At 34.4% G+C, this 24,322-nt stretch overlaps 1 protein-coding gene across 4 annotated transcripts in view; it reads right to left on the minus strand.

The window, feature by feature from the left end:
- Glrb (glycine receptor beta) overlaps positions 1-24,322 on the minus strand; it is an 84,594-nt gene that overhangs the window by 7,333 nt on the left and 52,939 nt on the right. For all 4 annotated transcript variants that reach the window (XM_020187123.2, XM_074041757.1, XM_074041758.1 and 1 more), the window contains 5 exons: positions 16,345-16,574; positions 16,157-16,239; positions 14,502-14,642; positions 9,583-9,735; positions 742-1,034 (listed from right to left, as the gene is read on the minus strand). In XM_020187123.2, the coding sequence (XP_020042712.1) occupies positions 742-1,034; positions 9,583-9,735; positions 14,502-14,642; positions 16,157-16,239; positions 16,345-16,574 (900 nt within the window). The remainder of the gene's footprint in view (positions 1-741; positions 1,035-9,582; positions 9,736-14,501; positions 14,643-16,156; positions 16,240-16,344; positions 16,575-24,322) is intronic.

A 24,322-nucleotide genomic window follows, 5' to 3' on the forward strand; every position in this document is an offset into this window, starting at 1 on the left:
CATATGCCAGCAAATGATGAGAGGGTAGCAGAGCTCAAAATGGAATTCTAATAACTTTTAAGTAACCTACACAAAAGCAGAAAAACAAAAATCATAACAAACAGAAAAATAAAAAGCAGAATGAAGCCTCAATGTATCAATAATTATAATAAATGTACATGAGCTAAATATACCAATCGAAACAAAAGAGTGACAGAGTAAAAACATAACAGTTAGTTACTAACTGTGGGTACAGATTCCTTGTAGACCAGCCATTCCATAAGTAAGACATATCCGATAGGAATCTTTCTGACTCAATGGAACAGGTGAGTAATTTAATTAATACCATGCTTATCTCAGTGCTAACAGAAGTCCTAGAGGTCTTCTGGCCTACCATATGAAAAGCAGCAGGGAGGCCTGTGTTCAGACAAGATCTCCTAGTTCAATGATGACTAGCACAGCAAAACTGTGTCATTAATCCCAGTAGAAAGGCCTCAAAAATTTTAATAAGACATTCATTTTTTCTAGATTAGAATTTAACGTAACTATTTTGAATGTCTTCTAAAAGGCATATTTCCTGAAAAGTATGTTACACTCCATTCCTTTTCACCTGTGGGAGAAAAACAAGTAAATGCCAATTGTATCCAATTTTTATATACACAGAACAATATCTTTCTCCTGACATGGAAGAGAAGATGGGCAAAGACATTTCCATGGATGATTTCACTCTTCTCTCTCTCTCTCTCTCCCCATGTATCTTACCTGCAAAGTGCTAATGTGAACAGGAGTCCCTGTACCATTCACCGTATTCTTTTTAGCTGCATTTCCACCCTTTCCATCTGCTTGCTCAGCTTTAGCAATCCTGGCCTTTTCTGCTTCAACTCTTTTGGGGTTGTTCAACATCACCTGGACAACAGCATACTCCACGAGGGAAGCAAACCCGAAGAGAAGACAAGCAATGAGCCACACGTCGAGTGCCTTCACATAGGACACTTTGGGAAGCTCAGCAGCTAGGGTGGTGCACTCAGAGGCCAAGCTGAGCACTGAGAAGATCCCTAGAAAGACAGAGAGAAATCAAATTTGTTCTTCTATCCCTATGAAATGCTCTCTAGTCATTGCTCTTTCACTATATTCCTCTCCAGTAACTTTCAATGGACCATAAACAATGTATTAGGTCTCTTTAAAGCTCAAAGACTAGAAGAAGTAATAGAGACATGATTTTTTAATGTGAAAATCATTGATTATGGCTGTGGGATGTTTTTAAATACTTATCACTAAAAAATAAATAAAAATGTAAACCAAGGTTTGACAATACAATGTGGGTACAGTTAAACGGTAAAGATATCTAAAACTATTCCATAGCTTCTCCAAGGAGGCCATAGTGCTCTCTGATAAGAGGTGATTATTTCACTTTTCAGTTTTGTTCTACAGAGATTTTAGTTGTAGAAGGAATTCACACCTATGAACAACTAAACCTGAATAAGAATAGAGCATATAAAGCAATTTTGATACAAATTATTTTCATAATAAAAAATTTGATAGTGGCAATAAAGTAGAGAACACTCTTGATTATTTCCCAAAAAACACATGACCCCAGTTTTTCAAAGAAAGGAGTAAAATTATGCTGTATATAATAGTAACTGTATATGGAAAGCTAACATAGTATGTGTCAATTGAAGTAAGGTAATTAAGAGTAAGGTAGTAAGACACCAATTTAAGTAAAGCAATTATAAAATTCCAAGGAAAAACTGCAATGGGATTTTTTTCTCTTCCCACTTGCCACCCTCCTTCCTACTTTCCCTTCTCTCTTTCTCCCTTCCTTCACATTTTCAGGAGAGGTGATGGTGAGAGATGACTTGATGGCATAGTCTTTCAAAAGGAATATTACATAGCATCTGGGGTAGACTCGCATTACATAAAGAAGGTAACAGGTTTGAACTGGCTCTGTGCACGCTTACTGGCATGAATTTTTTTTTTTTTTTGGCTTGGATTTGACCACCTCTCAAGAATTACTGAATACATCATCCTAACAATTAAAGGCTCATTTGGGTGTCTCTTTTTATTTCCTTTGATGGCATAGGTACTATGTTATCAGTATTAATCAGTTGAAACACTAAAAATTTTATTCTATCAATTATCTAATTTCTAAAGCTTCTGAACAGTCTCAAGTATTTTTTAAAAAGTTGTTGAAGAGAGTAAAATAGTCTCTGCTTTTGGCAAAATATTAATGATTTCTGGAGATAGAAACAATAGTAGGTTTATAATGACTTGCTAAACATCTAATTTACTATTGTGGGAATTACCCCTGTCCTGAGGAAAAACTAATAATGAAGTAATAGAATTATTCATCTCAGAGATTGAACAATCAATCCTAAAGTTCATTTGGAAGCACAAAAGACCACGAATAGTCAAGGCAACACTGAGCAAAAATATCAGTGCTGGAGATGTCACAATACCCAACTACAGATCCATAGCAAAAACAGACATGAAGACCAGTGGAACAGAATAGAAGATCCAGATCTGAACCCAACAGCTACCCTCACCTGATTTTTCACAAAGCCTCTTCAACAAATGTTGCTGGGAAAACTGGATATCTGCATACAGAAAACTGAAACTAGATCCATGTCTGTCACCATGTACAAGTATCAACTCCAAGTGGATTCAGGACCTTAATATAAGAACTAAAACTTTGAAGGTAGTGCAGGAAAGAGCAGGGAATACACTGGAATTAATAAGCATAGGCAATGACTTCCTCAATAGAACTCAAATAGCTCACAACTAAGAGAAAGAAATGACAAATGGGACTACATGAAGTTAAAAAGCCTCTGCACAACAAAAGAAATGGTTTCAACTAAAGAAGCTATCCTCACAATGAGAGAAAGTCTTTATCGGCTATGTATCTGACAACGGATGGATAACCAGAATATACAGGGAGGTCAAAAAACTAAACTCCCCAAAAAATCAATGACCCAATGAAGAAATGGGCAAATGAACTGATCAGAGCTTTTTCAAAGAAAGAAGTCCAAATGGCTATAAAACACATGAAAAAATGCTCACCATCTCTGAGCATAAAGGAAATGCAAATCAAAACCACATTAAGATTCCACCTCACTCGAGTTAGAATGGCTACCACCAAGAGCACAAACAACAACAAATGTTGGTGAGGATGTGAGGAAAAAGCAACCCCATACACTGCTGGTAGGAATGTAAATTAGTACAAGCACTATGGAAAACAGTATGGAGGCTCCTCAAAAAACTAAATATAGAACTGCCATATGATCCTGCAATACCACCCCTAGGGATATACCCAAAGAAACAAGCATCAGGTTACAATAAAGGCACCTGAACATCCATGTTTACTGCAGCATTATTCACAATAGCTAAGCTATTAATTAGCCAAGATGCCCCATTACTGAAGAATGGATTAAGAAAATGTGATTTTTATATACAACAGATTTTTATTCATTTACAAAGAATGAAATTTTGTCATTTGGAGGAAAATGGATAGAACTGGAGAATATCATTTTAAGTGAAGTTATCCATGTTCAGAAGGTGGAAAATAGACAATACAAATTCAGCAATACTATGAAAAATAGGTCACACTAAAGGGAGGTTATCTACAAGAAGGGGAGGATAAAAGAAGGAAGTTAAGAAGGTGAATATGTTTGATGTACTTTCTATACAAGAATGAATACAGAATTTTTTAATTGGTTGAAAGCACTATAAGAAAGAGGCTAAGGTAGAAAGAAGAAAGATAGAGGAGATGAACCAAATCAAGCTATAATACGTATAAACATAGAAGTGATACAAGGAAACTCCCTGTGTAGGTATCTTAAAAAACAAAAAATGTCATTTTTTTTTCTTATACAAAATTGAAAACAGGAGGGTGGAACAGGTCCTGCCAGGGGAATTGGTATTGGTGGGAGAGGGGAGGAGGAGGAGAAATGGTGAAGGAAGGTGAATATGGTGCAAATACTGTATATAAGTGTATGCAAATGAATAATGATATCTGTTCAAACTATTCTTGGAATGAGGGGGATGAAGGAGAATGGTGGAGGGGGTGAATGCAAGTATGATACATTTCATATATTGTAAGAATTTCTGCACAAAGTACAAGCTCAACAACAACAACAAAAATTCAGAGCCCTCCTTCAAAAAAAAAAAAAAACCACCACAACAAAAAAAGCCAGGCCTTGCTTACTAAGACAGACTACATGGTACTGTACATTTATTGATCACTCAAAATGGATCAAATCTTAGTAAGCCTATTTGTATACCTGAGTATTTATTCTAATATATTAGAAACTTTATGATGAAACAAAGAGTAGATAACAGAAGGTCCTAAAAGCCCTTTACTGGATTTTATACTACATTTGATTGGGACTATTGAGAAATGTCATGTTAATGGAGAGATAAAAAAACTAAAGTAAATAGAAAAGAAATCATAAATATAAGAGCTGAAGTCAATGAAAAAGAAAATAGAAAAGAAATGAAATCAAAACTGATATTTTGGAAATTTTGTTAAAATTAACAGTTTTTGGCTGGAGTGATCAAGAAAAAGGAGAAAATTGGAAATTTTGCAGTATCAGGAATGAAAGATGTACCTCACAACAGTCAGACATTAAAAAGAAAAAGGAGTTTGTGAATGCTTCTGTGCTAATTATGTGAAAATCATCTAATATCTAGAAATCAATTGGTATATATCACTAAATAAGAAAGGTAACTCATAAAAATGTAAATATATGCAAAAAAGCTCCTGACAATATTCAGCTAAGCAGTATAAAAGCCCCAAAAAACATCCATTATAAAAGCCTTCAGCAGAGTACACACAGGAAACTTTCTCATTCTTACAAAGACATCTATGGAAACTTGACATCATCACATAACCTAATGTATTAAAATCAACAATGAGTGGCTCAAATATGAAAAAAGGTCATGCTAAGGGGAGGTCACTAACAGGAGTGGGAGGGTAAAAGAAGGATGTTTAGAGGTGAATATGGGTGATGTACTTCCCATACAAGAATGAATATAGAATTTTTAAGCCTACTGAAATCACCATAGGAAGGGGACTAAAGTAGAAAGGAGAAAAAAGGAGAGGTTGAACCAATTTGGGTTATAATGTATATACATACATACATGGAAATGTCACAAGAAAGCTCCCTTTATAGCTATTATATGCAAACACAAATGTCTTTTATCAAAAACAGAGAACAGGGATGTAAAACAGGTCCTGTCTGGTGATTGGCACCATTGGGAGGGGGGAGGATGCAGGTACAGAGTGTAGAAGGGTGAATACGGTAGAAATATTACATACTCATCTGTGAAAATGGAAAAATGAGACCTTTCTAAACTGTTCCAGGAACAGGGGGAGAGGGGATAAAGAATGATGGAGGGGGTAAATTCAACGATGATGTATTGTAAGAACTTTGGTAAATGTTACATTGTACCCCCAGTGTAACATTAATAAAAAATAAAAACAATAATAAACAAAAAACCAATGAGTAACTCATGTATTTCTTTCTAGATTCAGGAGCAACACATCATTACACTAGAGCTTAGGCACTACAATAAGGCAAGAAAACCAAGTGATGATGAGGATATGAAAAACCACTCAAAAGGGTGAAAACTGAGAATACCACTTTGATGAGGAGTGTGGCAATACTACACTAAAGTAAACACAGTTTTACCATGAAATCCCAAAATATTATTATGAGAGGTTTGTCCAGGAGGAATGAAAACAGAGACCTGTACACAATTATGCATAGTGATCCTGTTCACAATAGCTTGAAACTAGAATCAACCCAAATATCCATCAATTCTTCATTGAAAAACAAACTGTGATGTTATCCATATTATGGAAAACCACTTAGTAAAAAGATGGAAACAAACAGCAATGTGTGCATCAACAAACTCAAAACTAAGCACATCCTCTCGTTTTCCACTAAGGAGTGTGGCTAGAGCTAAATATGGCAAGAGCTCACTGGTCTCACTGGAGAACTGTCTCCCTGCTATTACCACCCCCAAATTGTAATCATTGTCCTCAAGAAGTCTACAATCCTGCCCGCTACCACACAATCATACTCTGTTTCCCTTTTGTTTTGTTTTTCAGTTCTGGGGATGGAACCCACGGCCTTGTATATGCTATGTCAGTGCTCTACCACTGAGCTACACCACTGCCTAACGATTTGCTCCTTTCTCTTTGTTTTCACACCTATAACATGCCACTCCATCTCACTTGCAACTCATGACCTTACTTCTTATTCTACTGAGAAAACAAAAGCAATTTAAGCCCCCATCACCACATCTACCTACCTACCTCTGTCTGCACCCATGTTTTCTACCTTTTTCCCTAATCTTACAGACCTAGGATCAGTAGACCCTGACTTGTTGGCCAAACCTGGTCCAGCACCCATTCTTACAGATAAAGTTTTACTGGAACACATCTACATTCTTTCAGTTATGCACTACCTATGGCTGCCTTGGCATTACGCCAGTAGAGCTCAGTAATAGGCAGATAACACGTGTTCCACAGATCTAAAGTATTTACTATCTGGCCACTGACAGGACATTGCTGATCCTGGCCTCAAGCTCCTTCCAGGATCTCATCCCTTGTACTTTCTCAAGGATGTTGTTCCTATCTTTTTTCATCTCTCAGATTTTCTTTCACTACTGTTCCATCAAAAATAGACATTCTAGGGCTGGTGAAGTGGCTCAAGTAGTAAGAGCTTCTGCCTAGCAAGTATAAAGCCCTGAGTTCAAACCCAAGAGCCACCAAAAAAAACCCAAAACACTATTATTTTGTTATTTTAAAGCATACATAAAAAAATGTCATATTGTATGTTATAGACATGTATAAATATTGCGTGTCAATTGAAAAAACTGAAAATCAATATAAAACCCCTTATGTAGGCCCTGTTCCCACTCTAGTTTTTTGACTTTTTTTTAATCTTCCCACAACTAACAATCACTAATGTGATTATTATTCTGCCTACACAGAATGCCTCTAGTTCTCCTCCTGCTTTCTAGAAGCCATTCCAATCAGGCTTTCCCCTCCTGGTTTTCTTCTCCTCACACCATGGAAACCATGGGCAGGAAGGATGTCTCTGGCTTCTTTAATCCAATGACAGTTCTTAGTGTTAAAGCTTGATCTGTTGGTGGTGCACTGAGCACTTCCTCACCTAGAAACACCTATCCATACAGGTTATTTCTCATTTCCTTTAACCTTCTCAGAAGGTGACATCTCTTCCTATACTCATCCCCCAGTGATTTCTTTCTCTTTCATTATACTAAAGACATCTGTATTCTGACAGATCTTAACTTCTTGCTCTAGCTCTAAGTTCTCCAAAAAACCTAAACCTGGATATTTGACTGCCTTTTGGATACTTCTATACCACAGATACCTCAAAGTCTAAAGGAGATGCCTGGCCTGTTCACTATCTCAAACCCAATTTACCTAAACCAGTTCCCACCTCAGTGAATGTTAATATTATTTCTCCAGTATTACAGTCAAAAGAAAACCCTTAAAGTTAACTCTACTTTCCTAAATCACACATCCAACACACCTGTACATGTTCTTCATCTCCACCTTAACTGCGACCCACCATGTAATACGTGCTTGCATCTGTACTACTTCCCTCTAGCCCACAACAGGATTATTTAACCAGGTTATTGCAGAAGCCCCTTTGCTTCTGCCCTTGCCCTGGTCATTCTGTCCTCAACAAAGTAGGAAATGATTAAAATTAAAAATTGGCTAAAATTGGAGCATGGTCATACTTTACAGCACCCAAGACTCCATACTTCACTCTGAATAAGAGTACCACGTGGAGAACTTATTAAGTGTATCACTTAAATTTAAATCACTGCACGATTACAAGACATTTCAAATAGAAAAAATGATTACTTGGATTATTTGATATTTTGACCAATCTAAAAATTCAAATATAGGGGACTTTTTAGCTTTTGCTTCAAATTTATCAGCTGTCATTGTCCTCATTATAGATACATAACATCTTTGTGGTTCCAATTAAATGTAAGTCAACAAACTATTTAATTTATTTTTCTATTTGATCACTATGTAGCCTGGGCTGGCCTAGAACTCACAATCATGAGCATTTGAAATGCTGGGATCACAGATATGTACCACCATTCAGATAAAACTGACATTTTCATTGCTTCTTTCTTTGTTTCTGCTCTTTAAGTCTGTATTTAATTTAATTCCTCCAGTAAGTCCAAAGTAAGATGTGTACAAGGCCTTTTCTGATGGAGAAAGAATTCAAATATAGCAACCAAACACTCACTGAGAAGCTGCTGTATCAGCCTTACCTATGTAATCATCCAGGTGATATTCAGGAACCACATATAGTGAAGCAAAAAGTTCAAAACACACCAACGCAATAAAAATTTGATGACACAATGTCCATATTTTAACATTCATTCATTATCCTTAGGAAGAGCTCTTGCTCATTTCCTCAAATAAATACATTTCCCCCCAGTGCTGGGATCAAACCAAAGATCTCACACATGCTAGGTAAGTGCTTTGCCACTGAGCTACATCCCTGACTTGAGCAAAGACTTTTGAATTCCTAGATGGACACAACTTTCAAAAGACTCACAAATGGTGCTTTTGTGTCACTGAGAATTAAAAAAATAAATTGGAGAACACAGGCATTAAAAGGAGAAATAATCAGTCCTAAAATGATGCTAAGTAACACTTTAAAAGATAAATTACATTACTATCATCATATGTCACTTAATGATGGTTTTTTTCTTAGACATTCATTATTAGGTGACTTTGTCATTGTGTGATTATAACATAATATATTTATGCAAATTTGTATGGAATAGCCTACTTTACACCTGGGCTATATGGTATATACCATGTATATGTAGTCAGTCATTGAGTGGAAACATTATATGGTGTGTTACAGTATTCTCTTAGAGAATGGGATGGATATAATATTATTTGGAAATATTTCCATCGAAATAGTTACTTATCTTTAACTTTTACACTACTGGAAATTTTTAATGATAGAAAAGTAGAATAGATTCAGTGCTGAAAACGCCTTGAGGACAGGAAAAGAAAAACTTACCAAGTTCATAAACATTGAGAAAATCTAGTTCATAGCAAATATTGAAGGAAGCCCCCTCCAAAAGTTAGGTTGCCATCAATTCCAAAATTCATTATTTCAAAATAGTTAATTATATTATTAGTTATCTAAAGATTCAGGTTGAGTAACCCTTATCTGAAATGCTTATGACCAAATATATTTCAGATTTCCTAATTTTTTAGTTTTGGGATATTTATGTGTATATTATATCCTATTTGGAGGGTATGACTCAAGCTTAAGCAAAAAATTCATTTATATTTCATATATCCCTTGTGCACATGGCCTTAAGAATATTTTATACAATATTTTTAATGCACCTTCATTTTGACTGTGACCTGTCACATGAAGCCAGGTATGGAATATTCCATTTACGGTATCATGTCATAGCTCAAAGAGTTTTGGGCTTTGGTCAATTTTGGATTTCAGACTTTCAGATTAGGGATGCACAACCTGCATAGCACCGCCCTAAGATGAGGGAAAGCACAGAGCACCTTACCCAGGGGCACTCTGGCAGCGCTGGCATCTGGGTTGATCCAGAAGGAAAGCCAGGAAAGAACCACAATCAGCAAGGTTGGGGCATAAACACCCATCATGTAGAACCCAACCTGTCTTCTCAGGGTGAAGATGACCTCCACACATGTGTAGTAACCTTTCAGAAACAGACACAGCACAGGTGTGAGCTCCTGTTCCCCCATAATCGGTCAGATACTTTCATTTGAGGCAATTTCACAAAGTCAACACCACAAAGAGTTTTCTTCTTTAAACACACATAATTTATGTGATCCCAAAAGCATGACATTATGGAGCCTGCTGCAGCTGACCTTTGCACTACATTATGACTTTGAGAATAGATCCCACATGCTGCTCCCCTGTCAGGATTGAGGCTGGTCAGTCTGTGCAGAGAATTTGAAACTGAGTTAATTTTCCCTTACCAGAGGCCACTCTCAGGACAAATGCACTATGGGAGTAACCCGGGGAGAGGTAAATCAAAACAGAACAAGTCTAAAAGGAAACCCACTTGGACCTATACATTGTCAGAATAATTTTTTAGCAACATGTACAACTTTTTATGGATACAGAACGGCAGTCTACAATAGATCCAGTGTATAGTTAAATCTTAAAAATTCAAGCAAGGACTGGAAATGAACATTAGCAAAGGCAAGTCTTCAGAGTTTTCAGTGTGTGTACACAAAAATTTGCAGTGGGAAAACACCTTGTATTCCTCTCCATTCCTGCACACCAGGCCCTCAAATGTTCTCTAGTAGGGGAACATTTCCACATGCTGAGACAAATGCAAAACTGCTTTGAAACATAATTATCGAACTGTCATGACAACAAGTACTCCCCAAATTAATCATGAATTATACACAGCTTTATGATAGTCTTGCACCTTGAGGGAAAAAACAAGTGATCATATATCCTCATACCACTCCACTTAATCAGAAGAGAAATTTCCAGATGTTGGAGATTTTTTTAAAAATGTTTTGGTCCTTTTGGTTATAATTTAGATATAATATTTCATCCTTAAAATGCTTAATTTAGATGAGCATGCCATTTACAATTTAACAAACATAAGATAATACACAAATCCAAAAGGTTAAAATATCTCCAACTGATTTCAGCTTAAGTTGCTCATAATTATTTTAAAATATTGAAACAAAGAAATGAATGAACAATGAATAAGGGAACCAATTATGGAGGAAAAGATGATATGAAATTTTACCACCTTATAGTTAAAAATAATATTTGCCTAGTCTTCCTAATTGGGATAAATACATATACTTCTGACACAGGAATCATGTTCAAATTTATTTAGTACAGTAGCTAGAGCAATATTCGCACACAATAGCATCTTAATAAATGTCAACTAAAGGAAAGTTGTTATCCTCATAACAACTTAGATAAGAAAAAATATCCTTTTCCCAATGTGAACATAATCATTGCTGCCTCTGAGAAATTAGAAAATAATAAAGCTAATATGTAACCAAAATTAATATTTGATTGGAACAGAATTAATTCCTAATTATGTCAAGTGCTTCCATGTTATATCAAAAACAAAAATGCAAAGTTTCTGTTTCAATTTTTTAACTTCACTGAAACTAGGCAATATATTAAGTCCCTCACAGGTCATAGGCTTTGTAAGATAGAAAAACAAACCAATGAAAAATTTCCCTTCCTTCTCTGTTCCCCTCTGCTCATTTTAACCTCCTATCCCCAAAAAGGAACACAAGCTTCTAACTAACACTCATGTGGAATAATTTGAAAATATAATCTTTTGTACATACAACTGCTGCAATTAAGAAGCACACAATATTTCCTAAAAGAGTGATTCCAAAGTAACTTGTTTTATAACAGTATCATTTATTCAGGTAAATTTTACACCCACCCACTGCATATGAAATGGAGACCAATACGTTTGTGCCTTTAAATGTACTATTTTAGACAGATTCAGTTGTGACAAATATTTTAACAACAGTGTTTAAAGGACAACCTAAGTAATGCAAGTCCTGTGTTTTGAAGCAATTTCCTCTCATATACCCTTTATGAAGGTGCCCACTAGGGCAGATTTCCCAGATGTTGATGCATTCGGTAGTAAAATATACATTTGACATTATGGTGATTTGCTCCATAAACTTTTATGAGGAATGTTTCTTAATTTTTTTCATCTTTCCCTAGTACTGTTGCATTTATGAGAGGCAGGTGGGCAGCTAATTGATATAAATGTTCATTGGACAAGTTCAATTCACATTCTATTTCCTGTGAGGTTTTATTTCATTATTCATGCAAGCTTCCAGTTTAAGTATTTTTATGTACTCATTTCCCCATATATTTCTCCAACTTTGTTATTTCACTAATAGAAAAGCATAATTTTAATAATGTTAAAGCTGAGTCATTATTTCTGTACAAATTTTAACAAATATTAACCACATTTTATATATATATATATTATTCTATTATACCTTTCTTTCATTGTACATCATTCAGCATTCCATACATTTTGGTGACCATTTTTATAAATAGGTCTCGAAATATTATCCAATTTAAAATACATGTACTCAATACATATAATACATAAATTATATGTAATTGATGTAAATTTATGTAAATATAAAGTACCTGAACTAGAAAGTACCAAAAATGTTAATCATAAGATTTTTTGCTATTTTATATAGCTAATGAGACTTGTGTCTTATTTATGATGAATTAAAAACACCACAAATATTTTGCTTATATTTCTTGAGTAATCCTCCAAATTCTTTCTACTACAGCATGCCCTCTTAGTAGTTCCAAGAACTAAAATGAATACTTACTTCATTTACTTATTTAACAAGATAGAATATGGCTATATAAAGAGTAGGAACCTATCTTTTATTCACTACTGAGTTGCTATATGGAGATTTAAAAGCAGATATGAAAGTAAAAAAATGAATGCTTCCAGGATTTCTAATACTATTGAATAATTTTGTGATATGACACTCAATTGTGAATAAAACTGCTAGTTTTATTTTCATCTCTAAATAAAGTTAAAATTTCCAAATAATCTTTTTTCAGTTTTCTCAAAACAATTTAGATAGTCCATTTTGACATGTTAAGCTTATGATCTGGATGCTGCTAACTATTTTTAAATTATAATAGGACTCTACAGACAATGTAACAACATCAACTTCCATATTCTGGCCCTTCACGTTGTGACAATATCACTTTAACCAACCATCTTTGCTCAATTATCCTAATGTGTCAAGTGAAAATAATAAAATATTTAGCTCAAAGGATTGTTATATGATAAAATTATATAATTCCCAGTTAAAGCATTTAATGTCTTGTATAGCAAGAGCTCAAAAAAGCTATGTAATAAATATGTGCTACCACGAAAAATTCCCAAAAGAATTTTCTGGTTTGTTGTACTAGATAAGTCATAAAAATCTCTCAACACTGTAGTCCTCTTAATCTGAATGGTGTCTGGCGGATAAAGAACTACTAAGCCTAGACCCATCACGGACAATAACCTGCCCAGTGATGTTCAGTAAACCATGCGGTCAGCCTACACTTCAGTTAATTTATGTATTCCATGAAGGAGCAGCTAGTTCAGAACTATCTGTCAGATCACTCCTTAACTAACCATCTACACATCCACAGCTTCTGTATTGAATATAAGCTTATAGCCAAATTTTTAAGAGCTTTCTGGTTTTACTTTTTAAAACAGTAATTTTTTAGCAATATATCTAATTGTTGTTTCTTTTGTCCTAATGTACTAAAAGCTCTATAAGAAAGAGGATTATTCATCTGTAGTGCCACATAATCTGTCAATGTATTGGAAAATTAAGAACAAATGTTTAATTCATCCTCAAGGTCTTGTGCTACCTTTATCAAAACACTGCAAATATGCAAATGCCCACTCTGTTATTTTAATATCAACAAGAACGTTTTAAATTGTATTTTGTACTTGGTGATACCATGATAGTAGCCTACTGCCTCAAACATCAGATCTCTCTAAATTTTACACAATTATACCACATAATAAAAAAATTTTATTACTGCAAGTCAACATAAATGTTGCCATAAAATTAAACTTTATTTTTACCTATTTCTGAATATCTTTTGTCATGATTTACTTCCTGATACAGAATTAGAATTGTATGACAACTTACAAGTTGAACTGATTATTATTACTAGTAATGATAAAAATTCTACACTTTTAAATTTATACTGCTAAATGGAACAACACTATCAACATAATAAACCCTCAATGACCTACAGCTACCAGTGCAGACTCCAAGGTTAAACACTAATCATATTATGATAGCACTGAATAGTGAATACTGCATTTTTCTGCAAAAGCTCAATGTCATTTAATGAACAAGGTTAATGTGCTATGGTTTTCATGATTGGCTGTTTCATGACCCTGGCCAAAAAGACTGTACAGGGACTGTTCACTGATGTCCAATTATCTCACACTCTTATTACTTCCTTCATAGCATCAAGATCAATAGTTTTTAAAATTGACAAAATGGGATAACCACTATCTTAAAACTGCCCCAAAGAAAACAGACTAAATATATATGGATTATGTGGTTCATATACAAAATGTTTAGCCCCAAATTGAATCTTCCTAAAAGCAGAATGTCTTTGCAACATATAAGAAAATCACTGCCTTGGAGAGTTTGTATTGTTAAAATAAAAAATTAAAAAGATCTTACCACCAAAATTACATAAAGAGAAGCAACTCTATCTTCTAATCAAAACAGCAAAGTACCTGAGTGAATGTAATTCTGTGAAAGATTTAACATATGAATAAGATAAAATATACAAAACAAATTTTGACTACTTCTCTCCCATTCTTCCCTCAATAGATATTAAGATTAAAATGAATATTCAAATATCTCCTAGCTTTGTTTAATTTAAAATATCACTTACCAGTTCCTTTATAGTATTTTGTACAGTTGCCATATTCAATATCTTCCTTTTTAATATCAAATTGAGGCAAGGCAATTTTTTCTAATTGAACAGGATCCCCTGACTGCCAGATAAATCGTAAATCATCAGTTGTATAACCAACTACAAACAAAAATAAGTAAATAAAAATGTTAGATTGAAATGGTTTTTAATCCTTTTGTATTATTTTAATAATCTTAAGGTAAGAAAACTATGAAACTAAAGTTACAAACGTTCAGAGGTTAAATTTTTGGCCACTCCTAAATATTAGCATAAGAGTTGTGAATAGTCATCTCAAAGGTGGAAAAGTTTAAATATCAGCATATTGCTAATAGTTAAACTTCTGGGGCATCACATATACTAATCCATTTCTCTGCATCCAAATTCTTATCTCTAATTATAATAATAAGTAAGCAATGAGAGCTTTCTGATTATAAACATTCATAATCATTCAATGCTACCTGAAATAATTTCAAGGTATGTAAGCATTTAAAGGAACCACTTATTTGAAGTAAATAAATAAATTCCCTACAGGAATTGCATCATGATAAAAGAGCAATAAAACTGTTTCTCAAGGGGACATCATAACAGCATCATTTCAGTGTTCTAAAGTACACACACTGGCCTCAGGCACTATGGCTACAATTCAAGAGGTACAGCACATAGGGTCTACCATTGAACCATAAAGTGCATCTATTTTTAAAATTTATATTTTAAGTACATCTAGCAATATTTAATCTAGTAAATACATAGTTTGAATTTTATAAAAATACATATTGACACACACAAAATATGTAAGAACACAAAATGTACATGCATCTACAAAATCTCATTTTAAAGCTAGAACGCAATGAATATTGGTCAAATTTAGGATACATTTCAGCACATTTAAAAAATAACAAATAACCCCAATGTAACACTGAACATATGCTCTAGCAAGCACATAAAATATATTCTACAAGGTTATTATTCTTTACTCTTTGCAGAAATAGGTCATGGTATTTTAAGTATGTAGTCTAAAAAGTCCTATGACATTAGTATTAATTTTTCAAATTTTATGTCCTACTTTTATCTCAGAAAGCATCATATGAACTTAATATGTTTTATGGAAAATTTTAGTTACTACATCTAGTGCAGCTATCAAAAAATGAAAAAAAATCCTCATAGGAACATGAAAAATCCAATTTTGTGAAAAAATGAAAATATTTTTTCTATGAAAAATGAAAATATTTTTCTATAAACTCATAAAAGGGAATACCTGGTTGGATTTGCAGAGTATTTTTTCAACCGTTTTCCAAATTTTCTGCCATAAAAATATGTTTTTAACCTCAGAAAAGTTATTTGAATTAGAATGTCATATTTTTCTTTATCTTTGCTGTATTACTCATTCAAATGAAGTAGGTATTTGGAAAAAGAAGTGGTGACCCACACCAACTAAACTAAAAGCAGACTAGAAAAGGATTTGTCCGTCTCAGTACAACTTGATACAGTAAATGAGTAACTATAATTTCTCTAAAGTTATTCTGACTACGTAAGATAAAAAGCATTAGATTTACTATAGTTATATGAGATACTAGTTGAATGTATTGTCTAGACAGCATTTATTCCCATAATGCCTTATGATCTCATTTACATACAGCTCTCCAGTTGCATTTTGCAACGTTGTGTGTCCATAGGAAACAAGGTCAAGTCCAAAGGGCATGACAGAGTAATAGATAACCTGAAAGCAGAAACAGTGAAATTGGAAGTATTTAATATACATCTCTCTAATTCATTGACTTGAAAAAGAAAATATAAATGTGTAAACTTTAATATAAAATAGCACCTCATGCTGACAAGGACATCTCCATCCCGAAAAATAAAGAGAAGGATATTTTCCTGGGTTACATCATGAAAATTGGCACTTTTTTCATTTGCAAAGAACAGATCGGGTTTCCACAAGCACTTGTACATTGTGGGGTCCACAGTCAGTGCATCTGAGCCCCTGAAATCACTAGGGAGCTTCAACCTGGGATCATTCCATTTTTGTCTCAGGAAGATGTTAACCCTATAGTCCTGGAAAATAAAGAAATGTGCACATGTGTATATTTACTGCTGCTTTTAATTACTTAAAAAAATGTGTGTATGTGTATGTTTGTTGCTATTTCTAAAACCATGTCAGTACCAGTACATAAAGGATTTTTTTATTGTTGTGCTGGGTGGGGAGTACATTGTGGTATTTACAAATGTTCTTACAATAAATCAAATATATAGATAAAGGATTTTAATGATTAGCAGTAAAAAATAGTTTTGTTATTCAAACATCAACCAGGATCGATCACAATACCCATCACTAAATGAGAGCTCCATTTCCTTGATAAAAAAAGATCTCTAATTTCTCTCCACAGATATTCCACAGCACTTGCTAGCTGAAATGTCAGAATATAACTACCATTAACAGCTTTACCTTTATATATGCACCAATAATTCTGATTGATTAGGTTGTAGCACCATAAAAGCAGGAGAACAGCTGCACACTGCCCTGATTCTTCCCCCAAATAGGGTACAATTAACAGCAGAAGGACTGGGCCAGCAGGGTGGCTGCGAGGGCATGGCTGCTGGCCAGTGTGGCTCCATGGCCAGGGACTTTTTAAACAAAAGTCCTCCTCAGAAGTCACAGAGCAGTCCCTGGGTGCAAGGTTGGCCTGTGTGGACCTGCTCTCCCCACCGCAGTCCCCACTGTAAGTCGGCTGTCGGAAGTGCCTGCCTGGACCCCCTCCAACCCTGCAGAGAGGATGCTCACTGACCCAGCAAGGGGGAGGGAGGCTGGCATACCTGGTGTCATGGGCCACTTTGGTTAGGTACACTGGGTCTGGGACTGTGGCTCAAGTGGTTGAGTACCTGCCTAGCAAGAGTAAGCGCAAAGCCCTGAGCTAAAACCCAGTACCAATAAGTTAGGAAGCAGAAGGAACATATTTCTATTTGTCCTTTGTTAAGTAGCAAACAGGAAAAAAGCAAAAATGAATTTTTGTGTGTGGGCTTGCGTGGGCAAGCATAGTAGTCTCATGACATCTACTGGAAATTGGTCCCAGGACTCCCTCTCAATACCAAAATTCAAATACTCAAGACCCCTGTCTAAACTGGCACAGTATTTGCTCATAACCTTTGTAATTCTCCCATATACTTTAAATCACCTCTAAGTTACTCATAATATCTAATACAATGTAACTATCAGGTAAATAGTTGTCAAATAATTGTTTACAGTTTAACTGTAAATAATTGTATCACTTAGTGAAGAGTGCAAATAATTTGCACATGTTCAGTACAGATGCAATGTTTTTCAAATCTCTTCTTTTTTGTTTTGAGATGGAGTCTTGCTATGTAGCCCATGCTGGCCTCCAACTCTAGATCCACCTGCATACTCAAATATTCCTGAAAGTGTTCAAGGCATAAATTATACTGGGTTTCGTTGCCTTCCTTATTTTCAGTAATACAATATTACATAATATGCTCCCTTCAAAGTCTTTTAAGATGATAAAAAAAGATTAGATCATAAACTTACAATTGAAATCCAAATACTTAGTAGGAAAAAATGGTAAATTATTTAATTAAATAAGAAGACAATTAATTGAACTGTAAGACTTAATAAGAAAAAATGAACATGGACTTGTGAAGGAAATAAAGGAGGCCTATAGCCCAGAAAAGGAAGACCTGCATTATGTACCTACATAAACTTGCTGTCAAAATAGGGGGTGGGGGGAGAAATGGCCCAAACAATGTATGTACATATGAATAAATTTAAAAAAAAAAAGAAAAAAATGCACACCTATTGTGAAGTTCCTACTAGAGTTGATTAAATGATCATACCCAAATGTGACTGTGATAACTACAAAAATTAACTCAACAATGTCCAAGATAAAAGCTTCTGCCTCAGGTAAAAATGCTTCCAACAGATGCAATGTTGCTTTCTGATAAAACATGTCCTCCATGCAGGTATGCCTGGCTTTCACTTAAGAAGCAATACAAGTCAGGTTAAATCATTTTCTAACAAAATATTACTTAGACTTACTACCTTGTGGTGAAGCACTTAATATTTTCAGTACTGAATAATATTAAATTTCAAATTATTTCTCAAAAACTTTCCCTGAAATGATCTGCCAAAATAATTGGTATTCTAAAATTATATATGCAAAATTATTTACCTTCTCTAGGTGCTATGTTTTATCAAAGTACATCATAAGATAAATACACTTTTAAATTTATGTATTTAAAATATGCATTCATAGTATTATGTCAAACACCATGTTCAGTATAAAAATAGCCAGATAGGGTTGTCTACATATCTTTATGAACTTATTAGTCCCATGTTTCAGTCAATGACACTCACACAAAAATACCTAAGATGGAGTTTTCTTTTTTTATTAGTGCACATTAAGTGTACAAAGGGTTTCACTGTGCTATCTCCATAGATGCATATTATGAACTTTGATCAAATTCACTTCTTCCATTATACTCCCTTTTCCCCACTTTCTCATCCCTTTTTCAAACAGCATTTAGTGGGTTTCATTATGCTACAAAGTTTTCATTATTTATTTATTGTCCAACTTATTTTTCATACATTACAATCATATTATTATGCAGTCATTTACTATGTGCTAAGCATAATTAGTGTAAGCTCTTTACAGAAACTCCTCTGATCATCAGAGTTTATACTGTGAACACATGCTCCTGCTGATGAGAATGCATCCTTTTACTGGAAAATAGGGCTTATGTATCCTGTTAGGCTTTTTTTTTTGTCTGGCAGCTACCAAAGTAAAAGTTAATCCTAGGGCCAACTGTGTTAACAATTCACCTCTGACAAACTCTTGCAATTATCATTGTATGGCACTTGCACATTTACTATTTCAATTAGTTCCCTATATTTGTACTATTGTTATTATATACCTCAAATCCTTTCCAGAAATAAGCATAGATGAAAAACAAATAAAACAACATTCTAGAGGTCATCTTATACTTGAGGAGTCTGTCAGCATTATTTCAGAACAGATATTAGACAACTCTTCCAATATGGCTTCCAAAACAAAGATGCATTATTTTAGCCTACTACTAAGGAAACTGCCAGGTTTCCTTATTTTAATAGAATGTTACATGTACAGAGAGAGAAATGTTAAGACCTCACTTCATTAGTATTCTTTAGACTAACACAATTACCTTGTGGAATATATGCTGATTTGCTTATCGGTAATTAATCTTAAAGACATCAATCATATCAATATTTTATAATAATATTCAAGACATTATCTGGCAAGGATTAAAGCAATGCTAACCTTTAATTAATTTTAGCATATTATGCATAATTAAAAATAAGTCATCTATAACATTTTGGGTTGAAGTTCAGAAATTAATTCTGCATTATACAGAATTCTTCAAATTTTTACACATGTATACATAATTTGGGGAACACAATTCTATGTTCAACCTACTTCAAAGATGGTATGGCTAACTAATATAAATTATACAGCAAATTATTTTTAAAAAGAATCATTATAGCAAATTAGTCTAGTACTCACTAGACAAGCATTCTATCACTTGAGCCATACCCTCACCTTTTTTAGTTATTTTTCAGATAGGATTATGCTTTTGCCTGGGGCACTGTTGCACCAAGATCCTCCTACCTCTGCCTCCTGTGTAGCTTACAGAAGTGAGCCACCCTGCCCAGCTTGTTTGTTGTGAAAGGAGTCTCAATAAATTTTTGCCCTGGATGGCCTTAAACTATGGTCCTCCTATCTCCACCTTCCAAGTATCTGGGATTATAGATACTTCTACTCAGCTCATCACAGGAATTTTAATAGTTTTCTTCCATGTGATTTATTACCTTAAATCTTTCTTGAAGTCTAATCAACATATTCACACACTTCAAGAATACAATTATGTCATTTATGAGCATCCTAAGTTCAAAGTATGTTAATCACCAGAAGGCTACATAGTGCAGATAAAAAAGAAATAGACTGTGCATAGCATCAGGGTCTATGACGAAAGAAAGTTCATCTGTAAGAAAATTCAAAATAATGTTGCTTTAATGTATAGTAAATACTCCTTCTCATTCTATACACACCCTAAATGAATTTTTAAAGATGACATTAACCTAATTTAGAAATCCAAGTCACACAGAGTCAGCATTGGTGAATGTCCTGATTCCTCTCCACTCTGCATTTAGAAGCTTTGGCCCTCAGCCAGCTCCTCAACACCTCTAAGCTCAGCTTCTCAATAGAAAACATGCAAGTATTCAGCCAGCCGCCAGTGGCTCACACTTATTATTCTAGCTACTTGAGATGATGAGATAAGGAGGGATGCAAGACCAGCCTAGGCAAATCATTTGTGAGACACCCATCTCCAAAACAACCAAGGAAAATGGACTGGAGATATGACTCAAGTGGTGTAGAGTGCCTGCTGCCTGCTTTGCCATGAGTTCAAACCCCAGTCCCATATATATATGAAAACTTACACAAGGCAAGCACTTAGAAGAGTTCATTTTATTACATGTACAATTAACATTATTATATGTACAATTAATATTACATGTACTATTAATATTATAATAGTGGAATTACATGTATTTCATTTAAAAAATTCTGATAATGACTTTTGAAAGCTTTCCATTTCTATTATTATCTAGAAGTCTGTATTGGCTCTATTTCACTCTAGGAAATAACTCTGTGCCTTATAGGCATTCTCTTTATCTTGAGGAGTTCTGATTCAAGTCCAAAAACTTTTTAAAATAAATTTTTGTGTATACTTGATGTCAGATGCTAACCATACAGAGATAAACACAGTACAGGACCAGAAAATATATGAGACATCTGGAAGGATCTGTTATTGAAAAATGTAAACTTTTATGGCTAATAGAATAAAATGTGTTATGATTCTAACTAAATGTAATGATGAAACAAGTTCAAAGAGTAATTGGTTTTGCTGTTTTATATTAAACAAGCCTTTCCTTTGTCATTCAATCAAGTGTGGGTGATTCTTTAAGGGCTTCCCAAGTTCAGAGGTCTTAGTCAGCAGTCTGATAGTGATAATCACTGGAGTTTCACTCTCTTGGGAAGTAAGGAAATCATTGTTAAAACCCCTAGAGGTGGTAAGAACAGAAAGAAACTTATTGAAAGAAGAAATAGTCACTTCAGCAATCAGGAGTCAGGAAACGCTGAAGGGAAGTTTGAGGAGGTCACTGAAGAAGAAGCACGTGGTGATTTAAGGGAAGGGCAGAATTAGATAGGTAAAAAAGTCAACACTTCTTAAGCAGTTTTATCCACAACAAAAAGGAATCACTGAATATCAAGATACAGAAAAGCCACAGAAACTATCAAGATAATCACTAAAAAAGAAGCTGAATCAGAGACAGAGGTTTTGGATCAGTGAAAAGACAGAATTTAAAAGCAAGATGAAGAAATATATAAAGAACTTTTAAAATTCAACAATACAAAAACAACCTGATGTAAAACAGGGCAAAAGATCTGAATATACACCATCAAAGAAGTCATATAGATGGACATGAGCATATGAAAAGATGCTCAACAAATGTCCTCAGGGAAGTGGAAATTAAAAGTACAATGTGACACACCTATCAGACACACCTATCAGAACAGCCAAAACCCCACAACACCAACACTGCAATGTCTGGCAAACACGTGGAGCAACAGGAGCTATCCTTCCCTGCTGATAGGATGTGAAATGTTGCAGCCACTTTGGAAGACATATTACTGGTTTCTCACAAAGCTGAACATACTCTTACCATATGATTCAGCAGTCAAGCTTCTCAGTATTTGTCTGAAGGAGGTGAAAATTTTTATCAACACAGAAATCTTTCATTAATGTTTATAGCAGCCACATTCAAAATTACCAAAACTTATAAGCAACTAAGATATCCTTCAGTAGGTGAGTGAACAAAGCAGTGGTAACATTGAGACAACAGAATACTGTACCATGCTAAAAAGAAAATAAGCATTAAACAAACCATGAAAAGATATGGAGAAAATTTAAATGATCTTCTTAAATTTTAGTAAAAAAATTTTTAGTGGAAAATGCATATAACTAAGTCAAAGAGGCCAGTTGGGAAGAGCTACAGACTATAGGATCCGAACTACATGACCTCCAGAAAAAGTAGGACCAGGGATCTGTGGTTGTCAGGATACAGAGGGAAGGGAGGAATGAAATGGTGAAGAATATAGAAATCTAGGGCTGTGAAACTCTCCTGTATGATGCTACAATGGTGGATATATGTCATTCTAGTCTCACTGGGTGACCATGTACCAAATGCACCACTAAGCAGTAAGCATTAAACTGTATGAACTCATATCAGGGCTTTAATAAAGATTAAATAAGGTGATCCATGAAAAATACATGAAATGTGCCCAGACACATGAAGCACTATGCAAGCGTCTTGTCCTGTCAAAATCTATGTTTTGTGTTGTCCTTATTCTTTTACAATATTGATAGTTGTGATTAATATGCTCTTTTTGCTTCAAACATTTCTGCATATAGTGTAACTAATTCAGTTTGTGCTGGACATAGGAACTGACCTACAATTATTCTTAACAATGACAAATATCAGCACAATCTGCACATTTTTAGCATCTCCTGTAGTCTTCTTGCTTTCAGATGAACCATTATAAGCTTAATAACACATAAACGTCAGAGCTCTTCTCCAATCCTTCTAAAATTTATTTTCAATAGATTTCCATCAGACTCTTCCCAATGAGCATAACCAAAAATTATTAATTCCTGATTTCATTGCCTTACTCAATGAATAATTCTTGGTTGTCATACTTCATTTTTAAAGACATTTAAACATGCTTCTCTATTAATCATGTAGCTACAAACTGTTATGTTGTAACACAAGTGGCAGCAAGCTTGCATATCTTTTGAGAATGATTTAAATTTTTATGTTCTAAGTTAATCATTTGGGCTCAACATTCATTAAAAGATAGAGGCTCATTAGTTAGTATGCTTGCTTAATGCTTAATGGGAACTTTCAAATAATTGCTAGTTATTGGCATTTCAAATGCTCCATATTAAGATAAATCTCATTGAAACCTATTTATTTTCATTTTCAATCACAATAATTATTCTGCTATCATTTACTTTATAATGAACAAATTCCCATCAGAAACAAACTGCTTTTTATCAGTGGGAAATTACTTAATTGTTTTAAAAGTACTTGGTGACAAATACTATTCATTGTTAATTCCACATACTGCACTATTAGTCATTATCTGGAAAATGGATGTTCTCCAAAATTTTCAGTACCAATTAACACCCGAATTAAACTGTTTCTCCAAGGCAATAAAACATTTCACAACAAGACATTATAATGGTTAGGTTTAATAATGATATTTTACTATTAAGAACTATTTATCTACATTTTATAACACTGTTAGCTCACTCTTCTGGGAGTTACTTTTACCTCTCACATATGCAATCTTTAGCTCATCTGTTTACATTATATCATGATTAAAAAAATTAGCATTCAACAAAATAAAAGCAATCAGCTCTTATAGCATCTGGAAGCATTATATTTAAAGTTCTACCAAAAGAGCTGCTATCAGCCTTGTCTGAAATCATTTAAAATTAAGTTTTAGTGAAGCTAGAACTGTAAAATAGGTACAGTGTGTGGGGGGGGTACTAGTTTGGTGGGGGGGGAGAAGGAGATTAAGGTGACAGTACATGGACTGCATATACCTATACGAAACAGAACTAAGAAACCTCTTGCAATTAAGTGGGGTGGGAAGAGGGCTGAGGGGAGAGACGATGGAGGCAATGTAACT

This window comes from Castor canadensis, chromosome 9 (assembly GCF_047511655.1).
Source record: "Castor canadensis chromosome 9, mCasCan1.hap1v2, whole genome shotgun sequence".
NCBI lineage: Eukaryota > Metazoa > Chordata > Mammalia > Rodentia > Castoridae > Castor > Castor canadensis.